Source organism: Anabas testudineus, chromosome 1 (genome assembly GCF_900324465.2).
Source record: "Anabas testudineus chromosome 1, fAnaTes1.2, whole genome shotgun sequence".
Classification (NCBI taxonomy): domain Eukaryota; kingdom Metazoa; phylum Chordata; class Actinopteri; order Anabantiformes; family Anabantidae; genus Anabas; species Anabas testudineus.
The window spans coordinates 14,473,286-14,494,811 of NC_046610.1; the positions used below are offsets into that span (position 1 = coordinate 14,473,286).

General features: G+C 40.5%; 2 protein-coding genes across 6 annotated transcripts in view; both read left to right on the forward strand.

Moving 5' to 3' along the window:
• The window catches only part of mast1a (microtubule associated serine/threonine kinase 1a), a 53,546-nt gene extending 40,584 nt beyond the window's left edge, over nucleotides 1-12,962 (forward strand). For 3 of the 4 annotated variants that reach the window (XM_033326056.1, XM_033326057.1, XM_033326058.1), the window contains 12 exons: nucleotides 127-292; nucleotides 735-836; nucleotides 1,035-1,157; nucleotides 1,306-1,415; nucleotides 4,558-4,724; nucleotides 5,903-6,147; nucleotides 6,396-6,653; nucleotides 6,768-7,000; nucleotides 7,446-7,568; nucleotides 7,831-7,967; nucleotides 8,084-8,271; nucleotides 8,439-12,962. In XM_033326056.1, coding sequence (XP_033181947.1) covers nucleotides 127-292; nucleotides 735-836; nucleotides 1,035-1,157; nucleotides 1,306-1,415; nucleotides 4,558-4,724; nucleotides 5,903-6,147; nucleotides 6,396-6,653; nucleotides 6,768-7,000; nucleotides 7,446-7,568; nucleotides 7,831-7,967; nucleotides 8,084-8,271; nucleotides 8,439-10,141 — 3,555 coding nt within the window. In that variant the 3' untranslated portion in view covers nucleotides 10,142-12,962. The remainder of the gene's footprint in view (nucleotides 1-126; nucleotides 293-734; nucleotides 837-1,034; nucleotides 1,158-1,305; nucleotides 1,416-4,557; nucleotides 4,725-5,902; nucleotides 6,148-6,395; nucleotides 6,654-6,767; nucleotides 7,001-7,445; nucleotides 7,569-7,830; nucleotides 7,968-8,083; nucleotides 8,272-8,438) is intronic. The other variant, XM_026360235.2, reaches the window with a different exon arrangement.
• A 790-nt stretch (nucleotides 12,963-13,752) lies between these two features.
• Nucleotides 13,753-21,444, forward strand: atg4da (autophagy related 4D, cysteine peptidase a). Of its 2 annotated transcripts, none has more exons than XM_026360233.1 (11): nucleotides 13,753-14,135; nucleotides 15,328-15,595; nucleotides 15,752-15,835; nucleotides 16,241-16,414; nucleotides 16,932-17,283; nucleotides 17,407-17,471; nucleotides 17,881-18,032; nucleotides 18,781-18,859; nucleotides 19,565-19,641; nucleotides 19,753-19,872; nucleotides 20,091-21,444. In XM_026360233.1, exons 2-11 carry the CDS (start codon nucleotides 15,379-15,381, stop codon nucleotides 20,268-20,270), a joined length of 1,500 nt encoding a protein of 499 aa, XP_026216018.1. In that variant the 5' UTR covers nucleotides 13,753-14,135; nucleotides 15,328-15,378; the 3' UTR covers nucleotides 20,271-21,444. The 2 variants fall into 2 exon arrangements, with proteins under 2 accessions (XP_026216018.1, XP_026216019.1); XM_026360234.1 differs by having other exon boundaries at nucleotides 15,399-15,595.
• The last annotated feature ends 82 nt before the right edge of the window (nucleotides 21,445-21,526 follow it).

Here is a 21,526-nt window from a genome sequence, read left to right on the forward strand (position 1 = left end):
TTTTGTGATTGTTTATTAAAATATTTGGATTGGATGGCAAAAACTCAAGTTCATCAAGCTCGTATTATTTCACCTCTATCTTCCTTTCCTTTCATACTCTGCCTCCACCTTCTCTCCTTCACACAGGTATGTGGTACTCCAGAGTACATCGCTCCAGAGGTGATTCTCCGGCAGGGCTATGGGAAGCCGGTGGACTGGTGGGCCATGGGGATCATCCTGTACGAGTTCCTGGTGGGCTGCGTGCCTTTCTTTGGAGACACTCCTGAGCAGCTGTTTGGACAAGTCATCACAGGTGAGGAAATAGTTCAAAGCTTTTTTTGGAAGATACTTTCAAATTCTCTGAAGTCTTCTCTAGTTTGTGGTTGACAGTAAGTGTAATAGGATTTTAAGACCACTACAGAGTTTATTAACCCAAATGTAACTTATACAAAGGATTGTTAAATTCAAAGCATTTTTTCTTGAGCTTATGACATGGTTTGAGTTTTTGGGCCATAACATTTTAAAGTCTGCTCCATGGGCTCTTAACATTTCTTTCATTTTAAACATTTAATTTCCCCCTTAATACTTGAAATACAAGTAATAACACTAACCAACGAAAACTTCAAGTGTTAAGGGCAGCATTGCAGCAGACTTGATTATTTTCAATTCATCTTGAAAGCTACTTTAATAGGAAGCTATTTCTTTCGTCCTTGTTACTCTGACCTTTTGCTCTCCATCTCTTTTCTCTCTGATAGATGATATTGTTTGGCCAGATGGTGATGAAGCCTTGCCTGCCGATGCCCAGTCGCTCATATCTGCTCTGCTGCAGACCAACCCTCTTGTGAGGTTGGGTACAGGTACTGACTGCACTTACATTCATTTAGTGAAATATATACTTATTTAGGATGTGAGTTTTGAGATTATTACAACTCTCAGGTCTGTGCATGGAATATATACAAATACAAATATTGATCTTCTCATCTAACTTACAATGAAGCTAATGAGTGCTATTTCCAGAATGATAAACTGTGTCTTTAATGTGTCTTTACCCACAGGCGGAGCATTTGAGGTGAAGCAGCACTTGTTCTTCACCGAGCTGGACTGGAACAGTTTGCTGAGACAGAAAGCCGAGTTCATCCCTCACCTGGAGTCAGAGGAGGACACCAGCTACTTTGATAGTACGTGTGTCTGGATTTATGTACTGTGTTACGTCAATATTCGGTTTATGGGTTGTACAATTACTGTGCTGACACCGTTCCAGTCAGAAATGTACATTTTACTGTATGTTGGGCTGACAGCTCATATATTTCTTCTTCTCCCTGCCAGCCCGTTCAGATCGTTATCACCACATCAATACATACGACGAGGATGACACCAATGACGATGAGCCGGTGGAGATACGGCAGTTTTCCTCCTGCTCGCCTCGCTTCAGCAAGGTCTGATTTATCTCTCTAGTATGCTTTCCTCTTTGTTTCCCCCTTTTTTCCCCCATGGTGCCAGTCTGTTGTACTGTATTTAGAGAGTTTTAGATATATTGAGGTCATACTGTACAGAGAGCAGCACCTGGAAGCTTAACTCTGGTCTCAAGCCTGGAGATAAAAATATCTGACTGGGATTTTCTACACTGTTCCCTCTTATTTTCGTGTCTTCAGTTTCTATTTGTAGACACCCAGAGGCCAAACTACTCTTAATGCTTCTCTCTATCCTTTTTTTTTGTCTTTCTTATGTCTGCAAATGTGTCTTAAATGACCCAGTCAGTCGTTCATTTTATTTTACATCCACTCTTTCCAGATCTCCTTTAGTTTGTGAGTTTGTTTCTCAGTGTGCCAACTTTTTTTTTCTATCACACTTTGAATTGCAAGTGGGATTTTCTCACGTCATACAGCCTTTTTTCCCTCTTGCCACCCTATTTTTTCCTTCCCTCTGTATTTCCGTCTACCTTCCCTCTGTCTTTCACCTGGTCCATCCTCACATGTTTTGCCTGAGAAAATGAGAGGGAGCTCTTCAGCAAATTGAAGGTGCCTCAGTAAGGAGCCTATTTCAATTAAATTTGAGATGTTTTTTGAATTACACTTGAGGGCTGTTGAGCAGCTGTGCTCAAGCAAAGCAGGTGAACAAAGACCTCTGCAGAATGAATGCACATAATGAGCCCTACGCTAAATATGAACAAGTATTTGATTTATTTAAGATTTTTAACATAGACCTGTAATGATTAGTCAATTAATTAGTTATTACGTATATATATATATATATATATATATATATATATATATATATAGAGAGAGAGAGAGAGAGAGAGAGAGAGAGAGAGGGAGAGAGAGAGAGAGAGAGAGATCAATGTGCAATTCACTGCTGTCAAATTAATTTTGTCCTCTTCTTCCAGATTGTATCATAACTGCACTGTTTGACTTATTATTTATCTGTTTGTCTGTTTGTCATTGCTTTTCATTGCACTTCATGACACCTCTGTCTATGGTACAGCTTATTTTATTCACCTTTATTCACATCTATTTACCTGCAGTGTATACATATACTGTATACTGTATATGTATGTACATATGTTATACTTGTCTAATCTAAAACTAGTGTCTACAAAACACAAATAATGCAGATAAAATCAGTTTTTTATTCCAACACCTAATATACATAAAACTCAACAATATGGACTTGAAGACAAAATTTATAAAGGTAAAAGTAGTAAATTGTGATTAAGGCACCACAGTATGTTGACATGTAATGTCTCTTTTGAAATGCACTTTATGATTCTCTGTAATGAACAGTTATACTCATTATTCTTTCTTTCATCTGTTATTACAGACAGACCATCACATTTTGATTTTATTAGCTCATTTATATAATGCAGGAGAGCCTTCATCCCCACAGCCGTCAGGCTCTACAACACCCTAGCCAAGAGCGGATGATTACTAACTACTTTTAATCAACCTTATTGCCTCTGTCATACTTTATTTAACATTTTTCTGTGGCGTGTTGTTACTCATAACTGAACTGAGGCCCTGGTTTTCATCCCCAGTAGATGAAAAGTAGTTGCTGAACCAAATTATAAAAGCCAAGTAATTTATTGGTTTCAAGTTAGTATTATTATAACTGAAGAAACATAATATTAGTAGTCAGCTAGAGCTTAAAAAGGATTTTCCTAGATGTCCTTTGGTACTTTATTTTTTGATTAACTGAAATCAGAATATTAATAGATTATGTTTTATAAATTAAATAAAGGAAGGTCTGGTTGTTGCATCGTTTTGCTTTTCTTCTGGAGAAGACAACTGGGTCTTCATCTGACACTGGTTTCCATGGTGCGCTGCTTCCTTTAACGTAGCTTCTCTCGTTGTCCTCCCCCACACAGCTTAGTTTTCTGTGTGACTCTGCACATAATGAGAGCCTTACACTGTAACTGTGTGCACATCTTTGTGGATGTGTCAGTGCTCACTTGCAGACATTTGGAAAACATACAAAATATTTGTTGGGTTTTTCTTTATAACTCTATATAATCATATTTATGCTTTTCAGATAATTCTCTAAGCTCTTTGGTACTATACAAATAAACTGAATTGAACTGAATTATGTTTTTCACTGTAGTATTTTACATATATGCGTATATTATGTTTTAAATAATGGTTGAAAGTCAGTTTATCATCCTGAAAATGGCCAAAGAAGCAAACTGAATATATAAAACTGTATGACTGAGAGTACGCAAAGACAAAATGATTCTTAACTAAGATTTGAGATCTAAACCAGTTTTTTTTATGTGCATTAAGTCACTTGGCTTTAACAAAGAGGCAATCGAGTGGTTAAAAATGAACACAGTCAAAGTGAAAACTAAAATATAAGATTTCTAGCTATCTTTCCAACACAATATTAATTAAACTGATTCAACTGTGTCACTAAAGAAAAAAATCCCACCTGTGCTGTTGATGTGGTCATAAGCCCGTGGATGATTTAAGATAACAGCAGATGTACATTAGAGGGATGAAGACGTAGATTTCTAAAGAATGGCTGCGTTATATGTGAGAATTCAACCCCACTCTATACAGCACATGTGAGTACATCACATATTCCCAAGATTGCACTGTGTTCACAGTTTTTACAAGCTGGCAACATGGAAACAAGTATTTTTAGATTGAAGCTGCCAATAACCAATATATTGAGCCAGTATTTAAATTTTCATGCAAAAATATTAATTAAATAGATAATAAATAAACAGGAATAACTGTTCTTTGTGTAAGTGGGTGGAAGTGTTTAGCTTTAACCCATTATTTTATACCACAACTCTAATAGAAACCAGATCAGTAGCAGGTATTGTAGGCGGGTACATTAGAGCCAGGTATGTTTTACTGCAGGTAGGGCCCTACAATATTTCTTTTCTTGGTGCATAACAACAGCTGAAGTACTAGATATGCTGCTCTTGTAGCATGCCGGATAAAGGCTTTTATAAACAAAGTACGGTGTTATACATCAGGCTTTTATCTGAAATGAATAATTAGATAGTTGCACTCTTCTTTTCACCATCTATTAATATCTGCTACCAAACCAAATAAATATTGACCTCACTGTGTTTCCCAGCAGGTGTACAGCAGCATGGAGCATCTGTCTCAGCTGGAGCAGAAAGCTACGTCTTCTGTTTGCCGTCGGGAGCACAAGGGCCCACGGGAGGACAAGGTGGCCAAGAGAGAGAGCCTGGGCAGCTTCAGCATGAGGGACAAGAGCTGGAGGACTGGGTCACCTGAGATGTGAGTGACAGACATTTTGAAATGACTTTCAGGGGCACCGCTGTGGTTTTTGGATATATACAGCAAAGTGAAGTGGGGTGTCCTGAATACTCGTTCAGAAGGTGGTTCCCTGAATTCTTTTTTTTTTTTTTTACTTACAGCAGACTTGCACATCCCACAGTGCTTTTCTGTCTCGCTGACACCAGTTTTCACACCTGTTGTATAAAAAGAGCTTTGTGCGAGAGTTCACACTCACTTTGAGTCAGCAACAGGCAACAGATCCCACCTCTCCAAAGTTTGAAAACTAGGAGTGGAGATGTTTCACTGATTCATGTGATTCACAGGATCCCAATATGTCTCTGATGTGTCAATGTTTTCATGAATTGCTATGAATAATGCATATGTAGTTGTTTTGTTTTCAATCGCATCCTATGCACTCGTTTTCCCAAGAAAGTCAGAGAAGAATTTAACAAACAGTTGGCACAGTCAACACCTGTTTTTACTGGAAAATTAAAGAGACCAATTCTTTAGTGTTAAGTCTACTAAATGAAAATGCACTCTCGCCCCCAGATCTAGATTAATTAAATATAATTCTGTTTTTTTCCTCCTCTTGTCATGCAGCAGCTTAAAAAGACTGAACCTGCAGGATCCAGACTGCATATTATTACCTAATCCATTTCTAATGGAGAGCATACAGCAGAAACACATTACCATTACTTATCTTAACTCAATTTCAGCAAAATCTGTGGGAAGCATATGTCAGGAATTCGATCGCTCTACATTAATAAGTCAAATAAAATCATTCATATGTACATTATGCATTAATAATATTTGTGAGATTTAATATAGTGAAGGTGCCTCATCATGTACACACACTTCACACAATAGACTTTCCCTTCTTTCATATCAAGTAGGAATAATCTCTATCATCTCTCCAGCTAGGATTCCTTTTCAGCTACAGCTCATTACAGATTTAATTAAAGAAATGATTTAACTTATCTCCTCACTTGGATATATTTCAGTGTCATTTCACACCTCAACCTATGAATGGCAGACAGTTGGTCCACTACGTGGTTCCTGAAGATTATTACTTATGCTCCCTCCCCAGGGTGATATGGTGATAGCCTTAACCTTGATGAGTTCTTACAGAGAGGATACAAGTTTGTATTATGTTATGTGACCATGTACCTCTCTTACAGGAAGCGCCTGTCTTGTTCAGAGTCCCTGTACATGGAGGGAGATGCAAGCCCTCCTCTTGGTGCTCGACGGCGCTTCTCAGCGCTGATGGATACACATCGTTTTGCCTCTCCCCTAGAAGGTGAGCCAGACTCCCTGTCCCGTCAGGTGCCCATCAGGGTGCGTGGAACCTCATTGGACAGCACCAGTGTTCCCTCACCGAGCCTCCAGGAGCAGAGGACCAGTCTGAAGGAGCTCAATGTAGCAGGTGTGTTGGAGCTGAAAGACTCACAAAGTAGTGATGGTGAAGAAAAGAAACTAGAGAACGAAAGAGAAATTGAGAAAATGATAAACAATAAAACTGAGAAAGCAAGGAGGGGAATAGGTGCGTAGGAGGTGAAAAGCAGCTTGTTATATCTTATTAGCTGCAGACAGTCCTAAACATTGCTATTTTTATCTCCAAGTGCCGTCTCAAACTGAAATAACAGTAATTTCCACATGACTCTATCGTCACAGACAAGTCTCCCAAACCTGGCGAAACTCCAACCGTTACCACCACCATCACCACGTTATCTCCAGGCCTGGCAGCAGCCAGTCGTGATGTGATGACTCCTCTATACGACCCCCTGGGACCCAGAGCCACCAATGATCTGGTCATCCGTAGGGCGCGCCACCAGCATTTGTCAGGTGATGGAGAGAAACGCAATTCCAGGCCTGGCAACAAAGTCATTAAGTCTGCTTCTGCCACAGCCCTGTCTGTCATTATACCATCAGGTGAGAGGCACAAGGAAAGAGTTGAATGAAATCTTGTATGAGAAATTCATTAGTCTTGAACTAATATATGTATATAGTATCTAATTTCTCTCCTTGACCTCTGTCTTCTAACAGTGGAGCAGCATGGCGGCTTTTCTCCACTGGCCAGCCCCATGTCTCCCCACTCTTTCTCCTCCAACCCCTCGTCCCGTGACTCTTCACCGAGCAGAGACTTCTTCCCAGCAGTCAGCGTACTGCGCTCTCCCATCACCATCCATCGCTCTGGAAAGAAGTACGGCTTCACCCTCAGGGCCATCAGGGTCTACATTGGAGACAGTGACATTTACAGCGTGCACCACATTGTTTGGGTAAGACACTTAATGTACTTTAGCTGTAGTGTTTTGAGTTGTGTGCTGAAGCTGAAGTCAGTGACCTGACAGAGGAATGTCTTTGAAAGTCCAGGTGGCATGAAGCAGGGATCAGTGAAATCAGAAACTAGTCCCAAAGAGATGGAGATTTCAATATCTTCAATCTCAGCCCCTGAGGTCAAGCTTGACGCTGGATCATCTTCAAATCAAACGCTGTTCCTGTTATATTTGTTTTATATTAATAAACATTTATTAGTAGTGTCTCAGTTGAATCTAACATTATAAAAAAGAGGTGAAATACTCAAAATATAACAAAATATTCAGGTTTATTTTGGGGTTGACTGGGAATTACTGGAAATACTGTCTAGAATTTCAATATAGGTCAACGTTTACATGTAAAAGATTTTCATATGTCATGATTGTGAATGTTTGTTCGTATTGGCAGCATGTGGAGGATGGCGGCCCCGCCCAGGAAGCTGGCCTGTGTGCTGGTGACCTCATCACTCATGTCAATGGGGAGCCTGTCCACGGTCTGGTCCACACTGAAGTGGTAGAGCTCATACTCAAGGTAGGAATCTCTAGATCTATTCCTTCCTCAGTTGTATTGTTCATTGTTCAATACTTCTGACACAGCAAGGCTACTAGTCATCTACATTTGATTAAATTGTTTTCGTGTAATGTCTGTTCATCATCATTCCAAAAACATACCAGGATGATTCATTCTGGTATTAAAGGCAATATGTTAACTGGTCTGATTTTGGTAGTTAAAGAAAGAAAGAAAAAAATTGGTTAACAGTGTAGAATAAATTTAATGTCCTCAATCTGTCCAGAGTGGCAACAAGGTGACAGTGACAACTACACCTTTTGAGAACACCTCCATTAAAGTGGGTCCTGCCCGCAAGGCCAGCTACAAGTGTAAGATGGCTCGACGAAACAAGAGGACCATGGGCAAGGATGGCCAGGACAGGTAGGAACTTACACACCTGAACCAGTGTTGTGTCTTGTGTCTCATGTTTTAGTAATAATGTCTATGTCAACCTTTTTTAAACTATGCTCTCTTGTCATTCTCTATCTGTCCTGCAGTAAGAAGCGTAGCTCCTTGTTTCGTAAGATAACGAAGCAGTCCAATCTGCTGCACACCAGCCGCAGCCTGTCCTCTTTAAATCGCTCCCTGTCCTCCAGTGAGAGTCTTCCTGGCTCCCCAACTCACAGCCTGTCTGCCCGGTCCCCAACCCAGGGCTACCGCTCCACCCCTGAGCCATCTTACCTGGGTAGGAAACTAAACTAAGTGAACTTGAATATAAAGATCATACTACATAGGAATTTTCTCTATAAAGGAGGATTTAACTTCCCAAACAAAAAAGTTTTGAACCAAAATTAATTTTACTTTTAAATGTTGTATGTTCACTGTGCTTTTCTGCACCCTGTGGTCTTGTAGGTGCCTCCTCTCAGAGCAGCTCTCCAGCCTCTAGCACTCCAAACTCCCCAGCTCCCTCCCAGCACATGAGGCCTAGTTCCCTGCATGGCCTCTCACCGAAACTGCACCGCCAATACCGCTCTGCCCGTTGTAAGTCTGCAGGTAACATCCCCTTATCCCCATTGGCCCACACACCCTCCCCTACACAGTCTTCACCTCCACCTTTACCAGGCCATACTGTGGGGAGCTCAAACACCACCCAGTCTTTCCCTGTCAAGCTCCACTCCTCACCACCTGTGCTGCGACCCAGGCCCAAGAGTGCAGAGCCCCCTCGATCACCGCTACTTAAAAGGGTGCAGTCAGCAGAGAAACTGGGCTCACCTCTGACCCAGTCTAGTTCTACAGGAGGGCTGGGAGGCCCATTGAGGAAGCACAGTCTGGAGGTTCAGCACTCTGAGTACCGTAAGGATGCCTTTCTCTGTGAGCTTGGGCTCCAGAGCCTGCTAGAGACAGAAGGGGAGAATTTGCCTCCTAATCCTCCACCTCTGCCTTCATCCTCAACTGCACCAGAAACGGGTATGCTGAAGCCAGTGAGGAGACTAGGGAGGCAGGAGTCACCGCTTAGCAGGGAAACACTGCTTGCTGGAAGGGAGAGGGAAGAGAGGGAGAGAGGAAGGGAGAGGGACAAAGAGAGGGATACAGAAACCGGGTCAAGTCGGGTTGGAGCAACAGTATCCCAGTCATCTTTAACAAGGAAACCTCATACAGGTGAGCTGCCCTTGAATTCACAGAGCTCCAGAGTAAGTGTAGAAACTACTAAAGCTACAAATTCAAGCACCCCAAGCAAAACAACAGGAAGTCTAGTTGGTCAGCAGGCACCTGAAAAGATCCCCCAGGGTCAGGCAGACCTAACTCCAAGACAACCAGATCCCAGGGCTGCCAAGAGTGTGTTATCTAATGGTAAAGTGATCCAAGAGCAGCTAGGGATCAGAACTGAACCAAAGCAGGAAGGTGACAACAAGAGCAGGCCTGGATTACCTGGTGCCACCTTCAGTAAGAGCTCTGCTTCCACTCCAGATAAATCAATCGGCATCAACGGGGCAGTAACAGCAGGTCCTTTGAGCATGAACAAAACATTTAAACTATCAGGTGTGAGTGACAGCCTGAGAAAAGTTGGAGCTGAGAGCAGTGACTTGAGGACTCCAGAACTCAGCTCTAAAAGCTCCAAACATCCATCTCGGGTCCTTGGTCCTGTTGTCCCACCACACGGGCAGCCACTCACTCTGGGCAAGGTGAGGCAAGGACTCGGGGCTGTCAACTGTTATCGGGGAACCCTTGACTGGGAAGACAAATGTCGCCTGGAAGTGGTAGAGGAGCATTCGCCTTCCCCTTCTCCCTCCCCTACTGCCGTCACCCCCTCGCTGTGCGGACCTTCCCTCTGTAAGTCACGGCCCGTCTCCCCTGGGGACAAGACGAGCTTTGTCAGCCAACTGACCACAGTGGCCAAAAATGTCCTCGGGCCAATTAAGCTTGGCTCCCAGGAGGGGGCCAGGAGCAAAGACCAGCAGACTAAAGCAACGGAGGAAAAGCAGGGAGGCACAGCGGGAAAATCTGACACTCCTGCTGGAGGTCGAGTGGTTGTTGGGTCTGCAGTGGTGACACAAAGTCCCGCTGGCTCCCCGCTAGAAAAGGCTGCAAGAGGCAGCAGCCCACCAAAAATGTGACTCATCGGGTCCCTAAATGGTACTTTAGTAGAAAAAAAGATGCCTTTTTTTTTGGAAGAACAATGCAACATAAGTAAAGCACTTAAAACCAATGTACATTCCAGTTTCAGAGTATATCAAATGTTATACATTGACTCTAATCACTGACTGATTCTAACTTAAAAGCAGGAGTAAAAAAGTCTACTGTAAAGGTGCATTAACTGTTGATTTTCTATTATAAATTATTTAATAAGAAGACTCTTCATGTAATGTGGAACACTTTATCAGATGTATATGTGTGTGGGTCTATGTGAATGCATGTCATATGGTATGTACTGTACATGTAATAGGTACAAGAGGTCTAAAAGTGCTTTACTGATCAAAACATGCTGAATACTGTGAATACCAAATCCAGTCACTATTATTTGTCTTTCAATCAGCCCTTTCTTCATTCACTGCATATCAAACAAGACAATGAAAAGAGTGGAAAAATTTGAGGCACAGTCAAATTGTTATATTTTTATCAAACAATACAAATGACACAGCATCAGTTTGGCTACAGTGGATAAGCAACAAGATGATTAAGCTCATTGCTTCTTCATCCAGCAGATTACTTTCTTTGTTGGTGTGCACAGTCGTACAAAGCCACAGCAGGTGCTCCGTCAGTGGACGTCATAATCGGCAGAGTTCAGCAGTTTGTCGCAAAGGGATTGTATGTGTATGTGTGTGTGCATGTGAAGCCACCTTGGGTCTATTTCTGGTGGTTAAAGGCTGTGTCCTGCTGCAGAGGAAACCGGGGGACAGAGCTGAAGCTCAGTGCTTATCTCCCCCTCACAGGAGGGCTACCACAGCCCACACATACACAAACAACCACACACACACTCACACGTTGCCAGAGGTAGCATTGTCAGGAGCTCATTTTCATGCATTTAAATCAACATCGATGTGGCCCATGAGTTAGGACATATGTGTGTTTTTTGGGAGTGTGTGAGTCTGTGTGTGAGCATGTGTATATATATTTTTAAAAAGAGATGATTACTTTAGCAAGGGTCATGACAAACTGGAAATAAACAGACAACAAGAGTCCAGCGATGAGTTTTGAGTTTATTAAAGGGCTCAATCACTAAGGTAGTGTTTGTGAATATGGGCATAACACAATGAACTTGTTAATGTAAAAACAAATTTATCCACATTAGGTATAATCAGAATGACTGTTCCTGTTTACTACATTAGATAGTCAAGATTGATTCATGTAATGCTCACATTTTGTAATGTAATATCCCAGTAAAGATGTTTTGAATCAATAATCTTAGCAAGAGTGCAAGAGAAGAGTAACAGACTGGACTGAAACAACTTGTGTTCTTCTCCCACTGATCTTAATCATCTCCTGACTTCATATCTCAGTAGCTTTTCACTGTACATAACCTTATGCAACTCATTTACAGATGTGTGCAAGGACACTAAACTGCTACTAGTTAATGAACTTTGTGGACTTGGATAGAAAGTAGAGGTGAAATGATGTAATCCACATTTGATTTGATGCATTGTCAAATGTTAAATTTTATCAGTGATTTGATTAAATGTTTGACTCTTCTAAGATCTGCAGGTGTAAACTGATTTAGCCAACAACAGTTCTTTTTTTTTTTTGTCCAAACTTAAGTTTCAAACAAGTGGTTCTGTCTGCACAACAGTTTCAACTTGCTAAATCATGACGTTTGTTCTCCAGCTTTTGCTCTGAACTGTTTTGCAGTTGTGGTTTGTGTGCAGTTGTACTGGAAGCGGTTGCCTTTTGATTTCCATGATTTGGCAGTTGCAAGTTGCAAAAAGCAATTGCATGTAGAGCTACAACACGAGAATCAGGTTTATGTGGGATTGGCAGTACACAACACATAAACAGCCATGGCCGTAAAACACATTGCTCAGTGCACCTTTAATGCATTATAAGTGGATTTTAATCAATCAGAATCTATGAGAATGATTCTGTTAGCAATCCATTGTTGAACCTAATGGTGTTTCATGGTGTCTAAAAAATGATTTACATCCCCCAGTAAAAGGTCTCACGCACCAACAGTGGCATTTTATTAAGCATGGTACTCTACTGACCTCCAGTGGTTCACAAGCTCCTCTGTTCAACCTGTTTCCACACAGCGTTTATTAAAAATCAGTTAGAGTGAGAGTTTCCGTAATGAAGCCAAAACTGCTGATTTATTGCAGAATGGATGTTATTAGCCATAGGGTTACTGAATATGCATTTATGTTTTTAATGACAAAATATTTGCAGTACTTATCAAATGAACACTTGAAACACAAATTTATTCCTTGTCTCTTGTTGTGTTCTTCATGTGACTGTTAATTATATCTTCTTGAGTAGGGATTAACATTTTTGAATATACTGTCTTATATATTCTACTGACAGGAAGGAGTTCTTTATAGTATATTGTGACTAAAGGTGTCATCCAGCCTGTTCTAATCACCTGATTAAAAAACTAACTTTAATGTAATCTTATACAAGTATTCTGCCCACTTTCAGGCCTTTTCCCAATCGGTGGTGTCTATGCTAGTGTTACATGTTTGAGGATTTTCTGTGACCTACAGAGAGAATGGTATAAATGCACTTTATTTGAAATTAAGATCTTTGCTGTTGTTTGTAAGTTACTTTGAAGAAAAAGTAAAAATACTGAATACAAATATGGATTCTACAAATGAACACAGAAGTCTGAGTATATATAACATTCCACATTTCTCTGTTCACTGAAAATGTATTTATTTGTACCATTGGGGCATTTATGTTTGTGATAGATGTGATTCAAATGCATACACCTGAAGTGCAGTAAAATAAAATTCTGACATTTGTTCCAAAACGTGCTTACCTTTTTTGACCTTTACTTACCTTTGTTTTGAATTTGACCAATGTAATCTGTAATCACAATCCTGCAGCCTGCTGAAATAATCTTAATCTTGTTTAACACTTGCCCACATCTAACATAACTGAAGACCGTTTTTACAGAAAACATTTAAACCTTTTTGAAAATGCACAGGGGCCAAGCACAATCTGATAACTCAGACAAATAGCACAGAAATTAATGATATTCATTACACTTTTTTTCCCAGCGGGAGCCACTTGAAAAGATTAGTGAGTGACTGGAATTTATGGTTATTTCAAACCTTGATGAATAAAATTTGCACGCTGTACACCCACTGGACACTTTAGATTCAGATTCAAGATTTTAAAAGAAAAATTCCTAATTACCTGCACTTGTACAATATAATATAATCCAATGCACCTTTGGGACAGTTTTTGTTGAAATAGTCTAAAAGGTGATAATTCTACTGCATGTTTATTACTGAGGTCATAGTCAATGGAGGAGTCATTCATGATAAAGCTGCGGTAGTGGATTGCACATTGCTATATTGTACATTTGTAAATAAATAAATAAATAAATAAATGTAGTGATTCAAATACAATTTATTTATATAATTACTACCATGTGATATGTTGCCTAGGTTACAGATTACATAAATGTACGAGTTTGTATTAGCCAATAGCACCGGGATAATAACCCGTATTCGAATATTGTCCAATGAGCCTCCTCGCTGTGATTACTCCAGCCAATGGCGTTGGGTCAGGAAAGGACAACAGGAAGTAGATGTCCTCTGTTGGTAGAGGTAGGTGCGAAAGCTGCGGGTTAGTGGACTGGAAAACTAACCCGCAGTGTAATGGATTATCTTCACAGTCTTGTGGACATAATAGCTCGTTTGTCAAATGGAGGGACGCTGACAATACCGATACCAGAGGTGTCTTGTAGGGAAGTCAATTCTTTGGTCAGTACGGCTTGAATGCTAGCTAGCATTAGCTAACACCGGGGCTAGCGCCTGAAAAAGGCTAAAGTTAGCTAAAGCAATAGTAAAGTGAATTTCTGTGCAAAGACGGAGGCTGTCGGAAGGGGAGAGGAAAACACCGAAATGACTCAAACCACATCAAGGTACCCACCAGGTTAACCGGCTTTTACAGCAGGTATGTAATTGTTAGCTAGCGTTTATGTTTTTAACTTTAGGTGTATTAGTTTAACGTCACGGTGACTACTGGATGGTTTGGCTCGGATGTTATTGTTGTGAAATTGTTTCTAACATCGCGTCACGATTGTCACAGTGTCTGTAATCACTGAGGTTGATTATTAAAAGGAAGCCACATAACCAGTTGTATGACTAGTACATGTCTGTGGTGCAGAGAGCAGTGTAAGCCATTTCCCAAACTCGGTTCCCAGCCCTCCTGCCCTGCTTGTTTTCTAGCTAACCGTGCCCTACCCACTGCTGATTACCTGGATCAGGTGTATCTTTCAGCTTCTGATTTGCTGACCACACCTGACCTGGGTAATTGGATAGGGGGGCCCCGAGGACTGGGTTTAGGAAATACTGCGTTACAGCTGGATCTAATATAATGCATGGTGACAGCCATTGTAATCAGATGACTTAAACTGAAAGGGCCTGTTACGTCGTTTGTCAAATGGTAATCACATGATGTTATTTTCCCTAATAGAAATATTTCCATGAGTAAAGACAGTGAATACACAATACCACTGTACAGTTCTCTTTCAAAACTGCTACTCATCAGTTTCAGGGTAGGGTTTGGAAAAGTCACTGGTACTTTCCTTGCACTTTCTCACGTCATGAAATGGGTAGTTTAAGACAGATGACCTGACAGTGTTGCACATAGTTAGCCATTTTTTAAGGAAGTGAGCATTTGCTTTTGGCTCACAAATCATTCATAGTACTGTTTCCTGGTACACTTTAATAAAACCATGTGATTTATTAAGCATGGAAGTTCATTCTTAACAGATGAAAATTGTGGAAATTTTTCTTTTTTTATTGCGCAGAACAACTTTATCTGCCAATAATCTTCTATTGATTATATTAATAATCTATTGATTATTTGAATATTTTATCAATTAGTAATTGGTAGTTAAAATATCAAAAAAAACAATGGTCACAATGTCCAGGAGCACACATCCTATTACCTTGTTTATCATATTAATTTATTATTAATGTACTTTATTTGGTTATCTGTATGAGCGCATTAGTATTTTCTCCTGAAATCGTACAGCTAAGAAGGTCTATAACATCTGTCTTAAGCTTGGTCAGTCATGTTCTCACCCACAATGAATCCTAAGCAACTAAACCAATATAATTTCTTTTCTTTCCTTGATCAGTTCTGTGTTGCAATGGGGAGTACCTGAGTCCAGGTCTAAGGGCTTAAAGCCATGAACTCTGTTTCCCCCAGTGCAGCACAGTATATAGGGGGAGTGATGCAGGAGGAGCTGGTGGAGAGCCGGAGGCAGCAGCCCATGGAGCGGCAAAGTAGCTTTGGTCTCAGGCCGCCTCAGACTCAAGATCTCAGCAAAGAAGCTCCCGGAGAGCCTGATGAGATGGACAAACTGAAAGCCAAACTGATGTCAGCATGGAACAACGTCAAATATGGTTAGTTGTTAGTCTTGATAAATCAGGAATGTGTGAGAGCCTCTGTATAAATTAATGTTGTTACTTATAATTATGTCTGCTCAAAAGCCAAAGTCAACCTTCTTTAGTGGCTGCTTTCAAAATCTACTCTTTCTCTTCTCACCTCTCTTTCTGTAGGCTGGACTGTCAAGTCTAAAACTTCCTTCAACAAGATTTCACCAGTCACTGTCCTGGGACATTCGTATCTTCTCAACAGTGAAGGTAAGCCTTAAATAAACATATCTGAAATAACTTACAATATGTACTAGGTCGAGTGCTTTGATGCTGTGTACATGACGGATTTCTTCTCTAAAGAGGGAAATTTCAAGTAGAGCAGACCCCAGGTGTTGCACTGATTTAGTGACTGTATGTGTGTTTTGGTTAACCACAGTGGGGTAAACCCCTTTTCCTTTTGAAAGCCTATTTGGTTTACATCAAAGAGCAGCAGTCACAAAGCAGTACTAAAGACAGAAAAGAAACTTTCCTTCTTGTCTAGAAGTATTAATGTAAACTTATCTTTCTCTTATCTAATAATCCTCGCCATTTACGTCTTGCTTGAATAAACATTAGCAACTTGAATTTATTTTTTTCCTTTTTTCTCTGTCTTTCTACCTCACTTACTCTTAGACGAGGTGGAGCGGTTTCGCCTGGCTTTCGTGTCCAGAATTTGGCTGACCTACAGGAGGGAGTTCCCTCAGCTGGAGGGTTCCACCTGGACCACAGACTGTGGCTGGGGCTGTATGCTGCGCAGTGGCCAGATGCTGCTGGCACAAGGACTCCTGGTCCATTTGATGCCAAGAGGTTTGTGTCTCTATCTGTAACACATTTGTACAAGTGTATAGACACATTAACATGGGTGGAGAAGTATGTATAAGTTCATGATTACTTCCTAATAGGCTGGTTGAGCTTGTGTTGCCTAAGATATATTTCCTTTTGGATAAACCAGGTGCAAAACCAGGTGCTCTTCCTAAAAGGAAGCAGTTAAGATATTGAATAGACTGATAAATCTATTCTATTCTGACATCTTTTCTATTTGTCTAACTCTGTCTTCTCACTTTAAAATCTTTGCTTCATGTTTTTTTTCTTTTTTATTGTTGACAATGTTTGTGTCAGGCCTGCTGCTGCTGTTGTTCGGAAAAACATTCTTTCTATTTTTGACATGTTTTCATTATGTCTTAGCGTTGATGCAAATTAATGTGGCGTTCAAAGGATTCCTACTCTCTGGCTGTTAAAGCTACAGTTACAGTTGGCTACAGAAAGAAAAGAAAGATTTATCCCAGATCTTCAGCCTGTCTGTTCTTTTGTTCTTATTTTGTAGATTGGACTTGGCCGGATGCTCAGCAGCTAACAGACGTGGACTTTGAGGTGTTTAGACCACGTTCCCCAGTCCGTGCTGGAGGCGTCCCCATCCCTTCTTTTGGCTCTCCACGAGGACCCAATACCCCTGAGAAGTCCTTGCCAAATGATCAGGGTCCCAAATGCAGCCAGAAAAAGAGATCTGAATGTGTGAGGGACAGGCAGGCAGAGCCCATCCACTACAAGCTGGTCACCTGGTTCGGGGATCAGCCCCCTGCTCCATTTGGGGTTCACCAGCTGGTGGACATTGGCAAAAGTTCAGGGAAGAAAGCCGGTGACTGGTATGGTCCCTCTATAGTGGCACACATACTACGGTAAGGACTCCACCTTTGACACAGCATTGTGTTTACACGGAGGGCTGTACTGTTTTCTTAAATGATTTACATAGTTCAAACTGAAACTGCACTGATTGAAACTATGAATGTTTGTTTTTACAGGAAAGCTGTAGCCAAAACCTCCATGGTCCACAACCTGGCTGTGTATGTGGCCCAGGATTGTACAGGTGAGATTAACAGACTAGACTAGAATTTAATAATTATGTCTTGTTCAGTCAAGTCAATCAGTATATTTATGGTTTTGCTTCAACATAAAAAAAAAAAAAGAGAAGTAGTGTTCTTGCATGTATTTTTTCGGGGGTGTAACAGTTGTGAAATCAAGACTGAAATCATGACACACTTGTCCACGGTCTTGTGGCATGGTTCAATCATACAGAGTTTAGATCATATGTGTTTAAGTAATACAGGGACAGTACAGGGTGTAGGTCATCCATGTTTTGAGAGCCTCCAATACAAAATAAAATAAAAACTGAGGTATGGACTGAATGACTGCTCTAAACTCAAGGTCTGTACCAAACTTTGGTTTTGGAGAATCATTACACCTGTAATTGTTATGTATGCATCTTTGCTTTCTAGTTTACAAAGAGGATGTGGTGCGTCTTTGTGATGTGTCACTAAACAAGACTCCGCCTGATCCGTCGAGCCAAGCGTGGAAGTCTGTGATCATATTGGTGCCCGTAAGGCTAGGAGGGGAGGCCCTCAACCCATCCTACATCGAATGTGTGAAGGTTTGTATATTCCTCTTCACGCCTCCCATCCACTGACTGTGAGTGTATGTGTGTTTTTGATATGTTTGCTGCAATTTTATCTAAGCCTGTTAGTGCAGCTACCATTACTGTCACCATCTCAGCCAGTGTCCTTCACTGTGTGTACGTGTGTATCCAGATATTTATTTAGCTCCATTGTTGTTTAGACATTTTTTAAAAGAGCACAGTGAACCAAACCACTATACTAGGTGACATAAGGTTATTATGAAAAATATGGGCATGAAAGTTTATCTGTAAATGGAGCCGCAGGCTAATCAGCCATAACTTTTGCAGTGTGTAGAGAATTAGCTTTAGAGAGGTTTTTGCAGCTACTGCAGTATCGGCTCTACAGTAGTTCGGTCGTACAGTAGTTCTATTTGGGGTGCTCGGTGCCTCTGTGTCGGTAAGTGGGGTGACAGTAGATGTAGTTCTCACCCTCTTTTTATTTCCTCTTCTAAATACTCCTGCCGATGCCAATGTGGTGCTGTTTGTAGATAAACGATTATGCCCATATTTCTTGTACTAAGGGAAAATGTCACCCAGTGAAGCAGTGTAGCTCACTGTTTTTTAATAACAATTGAGACTGTATAGTGGAGACCAATGAGCTGAGTCACCCATTAACTGCTGTTTTGGTCTTTTCTTGGGAAAAGCATGTCAAATTACTAACCATCTCCTTTAAGCTCCTTCTTATAACTCTCAAGTCTTATTAAAACATTTGTATAATTTCCAGAACATCCTAAAGCTGGAGTGTTGTATTGGAATCATCGGAGGAAAACCGAAACATTCATTGTTCTTCATTGGCTTCCAAGGTGAAAGAAAAGCTTCTTCATGTTTTTTAAAAATTTAAATAAAGGTAATAAGTAACCCAGCTGTGCTTATCCTGCTGTTCATTGGATACAACTTACTAAATCCAGGTGGATTTTTTGACAGGCAGTGTATTTCAATAATTTATTGGCCCAGTGTAAATCATACCAAGACTCAAAGTTTTATCACTCGTATGCTATGCTCAAACAGTTCCTTCAGTATAACAGCAATAACAATAAGATTAGATACACATTTGCTCTTTTTAGATGTGCGTAGACCTGTTAAACATGTTGAAAGACGCCTTATGTGGTCATTTTTATATACTGCAAGAATCATGTGAACTCTGTTGTCAGCTATGATGGGACTTACTAAACTGGACCCCGTCAACAAAACAAACACTTCCAGAAATATAAAGCCCGGGTTTGAATTTTTTTATTGGATTCCCAAAATCATCACAGTAGAAGAAGTGAAAACGTTTTTTTTTCATTGTTAAACGTTGTATTAAGAGAGTAGCTGAACCTTTAAAAGTGCATTTTAATACAGTGACAGAGCCTGTTATTGGTTAAAAGGATTTTATGGCACTGGCGCCATCACTCAGCTGCGAAGTTACTACGTGAGACTATGAGACGAAAAAAGGGAAATATATGACAGAACTATTCATCTGTCCAGCTGGTTCAAGCTGGAGATTTTGAATTGTGTTTGTCTTTCAGACGAACAGCTGCTGTATCTGGACCCTCACTACTGCCAGGCTGTGGTGGATGTCACACAAGTCAACTTCTCACTGGAGGTTTGTTTCACAGTCTATGCATTTTTTTTACATTTTTACCTCTCTGCCGTTCCTCTCATGTTGGATTTTCAAATTGACATTTTACCTTTGTCTCACTTTATTGCTCTCTAGTCCTTCCACTGTAGTTCCCCCAAAAAGATGCCTTTCAACCGCATGGATCCAAGCTGTACCATTGGCTTTTACGCCAAAAACAAAAAGGATTTTGAGTCTCTGTGTTCTGCTGTTAGTGTGGTGAGTTTTTGCTGACTCTATTGCAGTCCCTCTTTTACTGTTATCTGTTTTTTGTTTAGTGCTGAAGTGATTTTTGCCTCAGTGAATTAAGGCAAAGGTTGCTGCTTCTTAAAAGTGTGGAGTTTATGTTCTTGTTTCTTTTATATCATTATAAAATGATCATATATCTTTTGTTTGTTTTTTGAGTCTCTCCTAACTTATCTTTGCTGTGTTCCCAGGCCCTGTCGTCATCTAAGGAGAAATATCCCATCTTTACCTTTGTAGAGGGTCAGGGTCAGGACTACGGACTGGAGGGTCACAGCAGTAATCACAGTGGACCTGCAGCTCACATCCTGCCCCCAGGCCAACGGAGCAGGAGTAACGACAGAAGAAATAGTGATGAATTTGTCTTTCTGTGAGGCCTGAAGAGGATGCACTCTCAGCTCTCACCTGCAGGGGGCAGGAAAGGACACTTCAGATCCCTGCACAGTGAAAGAGAAACTATAAGGTGGACATGATGCTCTTGTGCTTCACTAGCCTCCCTGGTGACCAGAGATAAAAACTATGTGGCTTCTGTTGTCACCCTCTGTGTCCATGAGTAGAATAAGCTAACAGAGATCTATTCTGGCTGGAGCATTACTTCACGGGGTAAAGTCATGATTTCAAATAGATCGTGGTTAGAAATATATCAAGTACTTGAAGTATTCTTGATTTGCTCTATCAGTCACCTGAAACAGACTCAAAATCAGGCATGTGTGAGTAAAATAATGCTCTTAAAAGTCATTTGATTAGATTGAGCTGCTGTTTTCTCCTGGTCTGAACTGGACTCACTCAAGCTGATGGTCTACATGATATTTAATGAGCTGACTGGGCAGGTGAACAGCTGCCTGATGTTGATCTTGACTTGTATTATAAACCAACTGCTGTACTTCTCCTTTTTATTTTTTTGTTCTTTGATCTTATTTATCAGGTTTATGAATGTGTGTTTGTGCATGTGTGAGTGTGGGTTTAATGTAGTTTATTTGTTTTGTCTTTCAAAATTGTAATGATGTATTTTAGAGTCATGTTTAAAATTCGATCAAGAGCATTTTGCTGTATATTTGTTCTAGTGTTGCAGGCTGGTCCAATTATGGCAGGCAAGGCCAGGGACTCAGTCCCTCCCACATCGTCACCTCTCAATTATTTATCGCAGAGAATATGAAACCCTCCCAGAAATCTGCTGTTACAATGTCCCTAAAGAGTTACTGCAGTTCTCAGGTTGGGGTGTAGAGAAATGATCTTTTCAGCTGGAAGCAGATACAGTTTGTATATTAACTTGACTTTAAGCAGGTTAACAAACTTATCTTGAGTTATGTTTGTAAAATAATGTTAAGAACATCTCTTTTTATTCAAAGTCCAGAATTTGGATTTTATTTGACAAAGTTAGTAAGTCTTTAAAGCCTCAGTGCAGATTTTCACTGGATTTTTGTTGAGAAATCATTTATGATTTGTTTGTTTATTTTCTTTTTTTACTGTAGACCTACTGCTGCCATTTGCACTACGAATGTTACTTTGTGTGTTGTCATGATTAAAACTTCAGACACCAGGATCACATTTAACTTGTATCTCATACTTTGTAAATTTACATTGTGGAAGTTTTATTCTTGTTTGATCCCTGAATATTGTGCAGAAATAT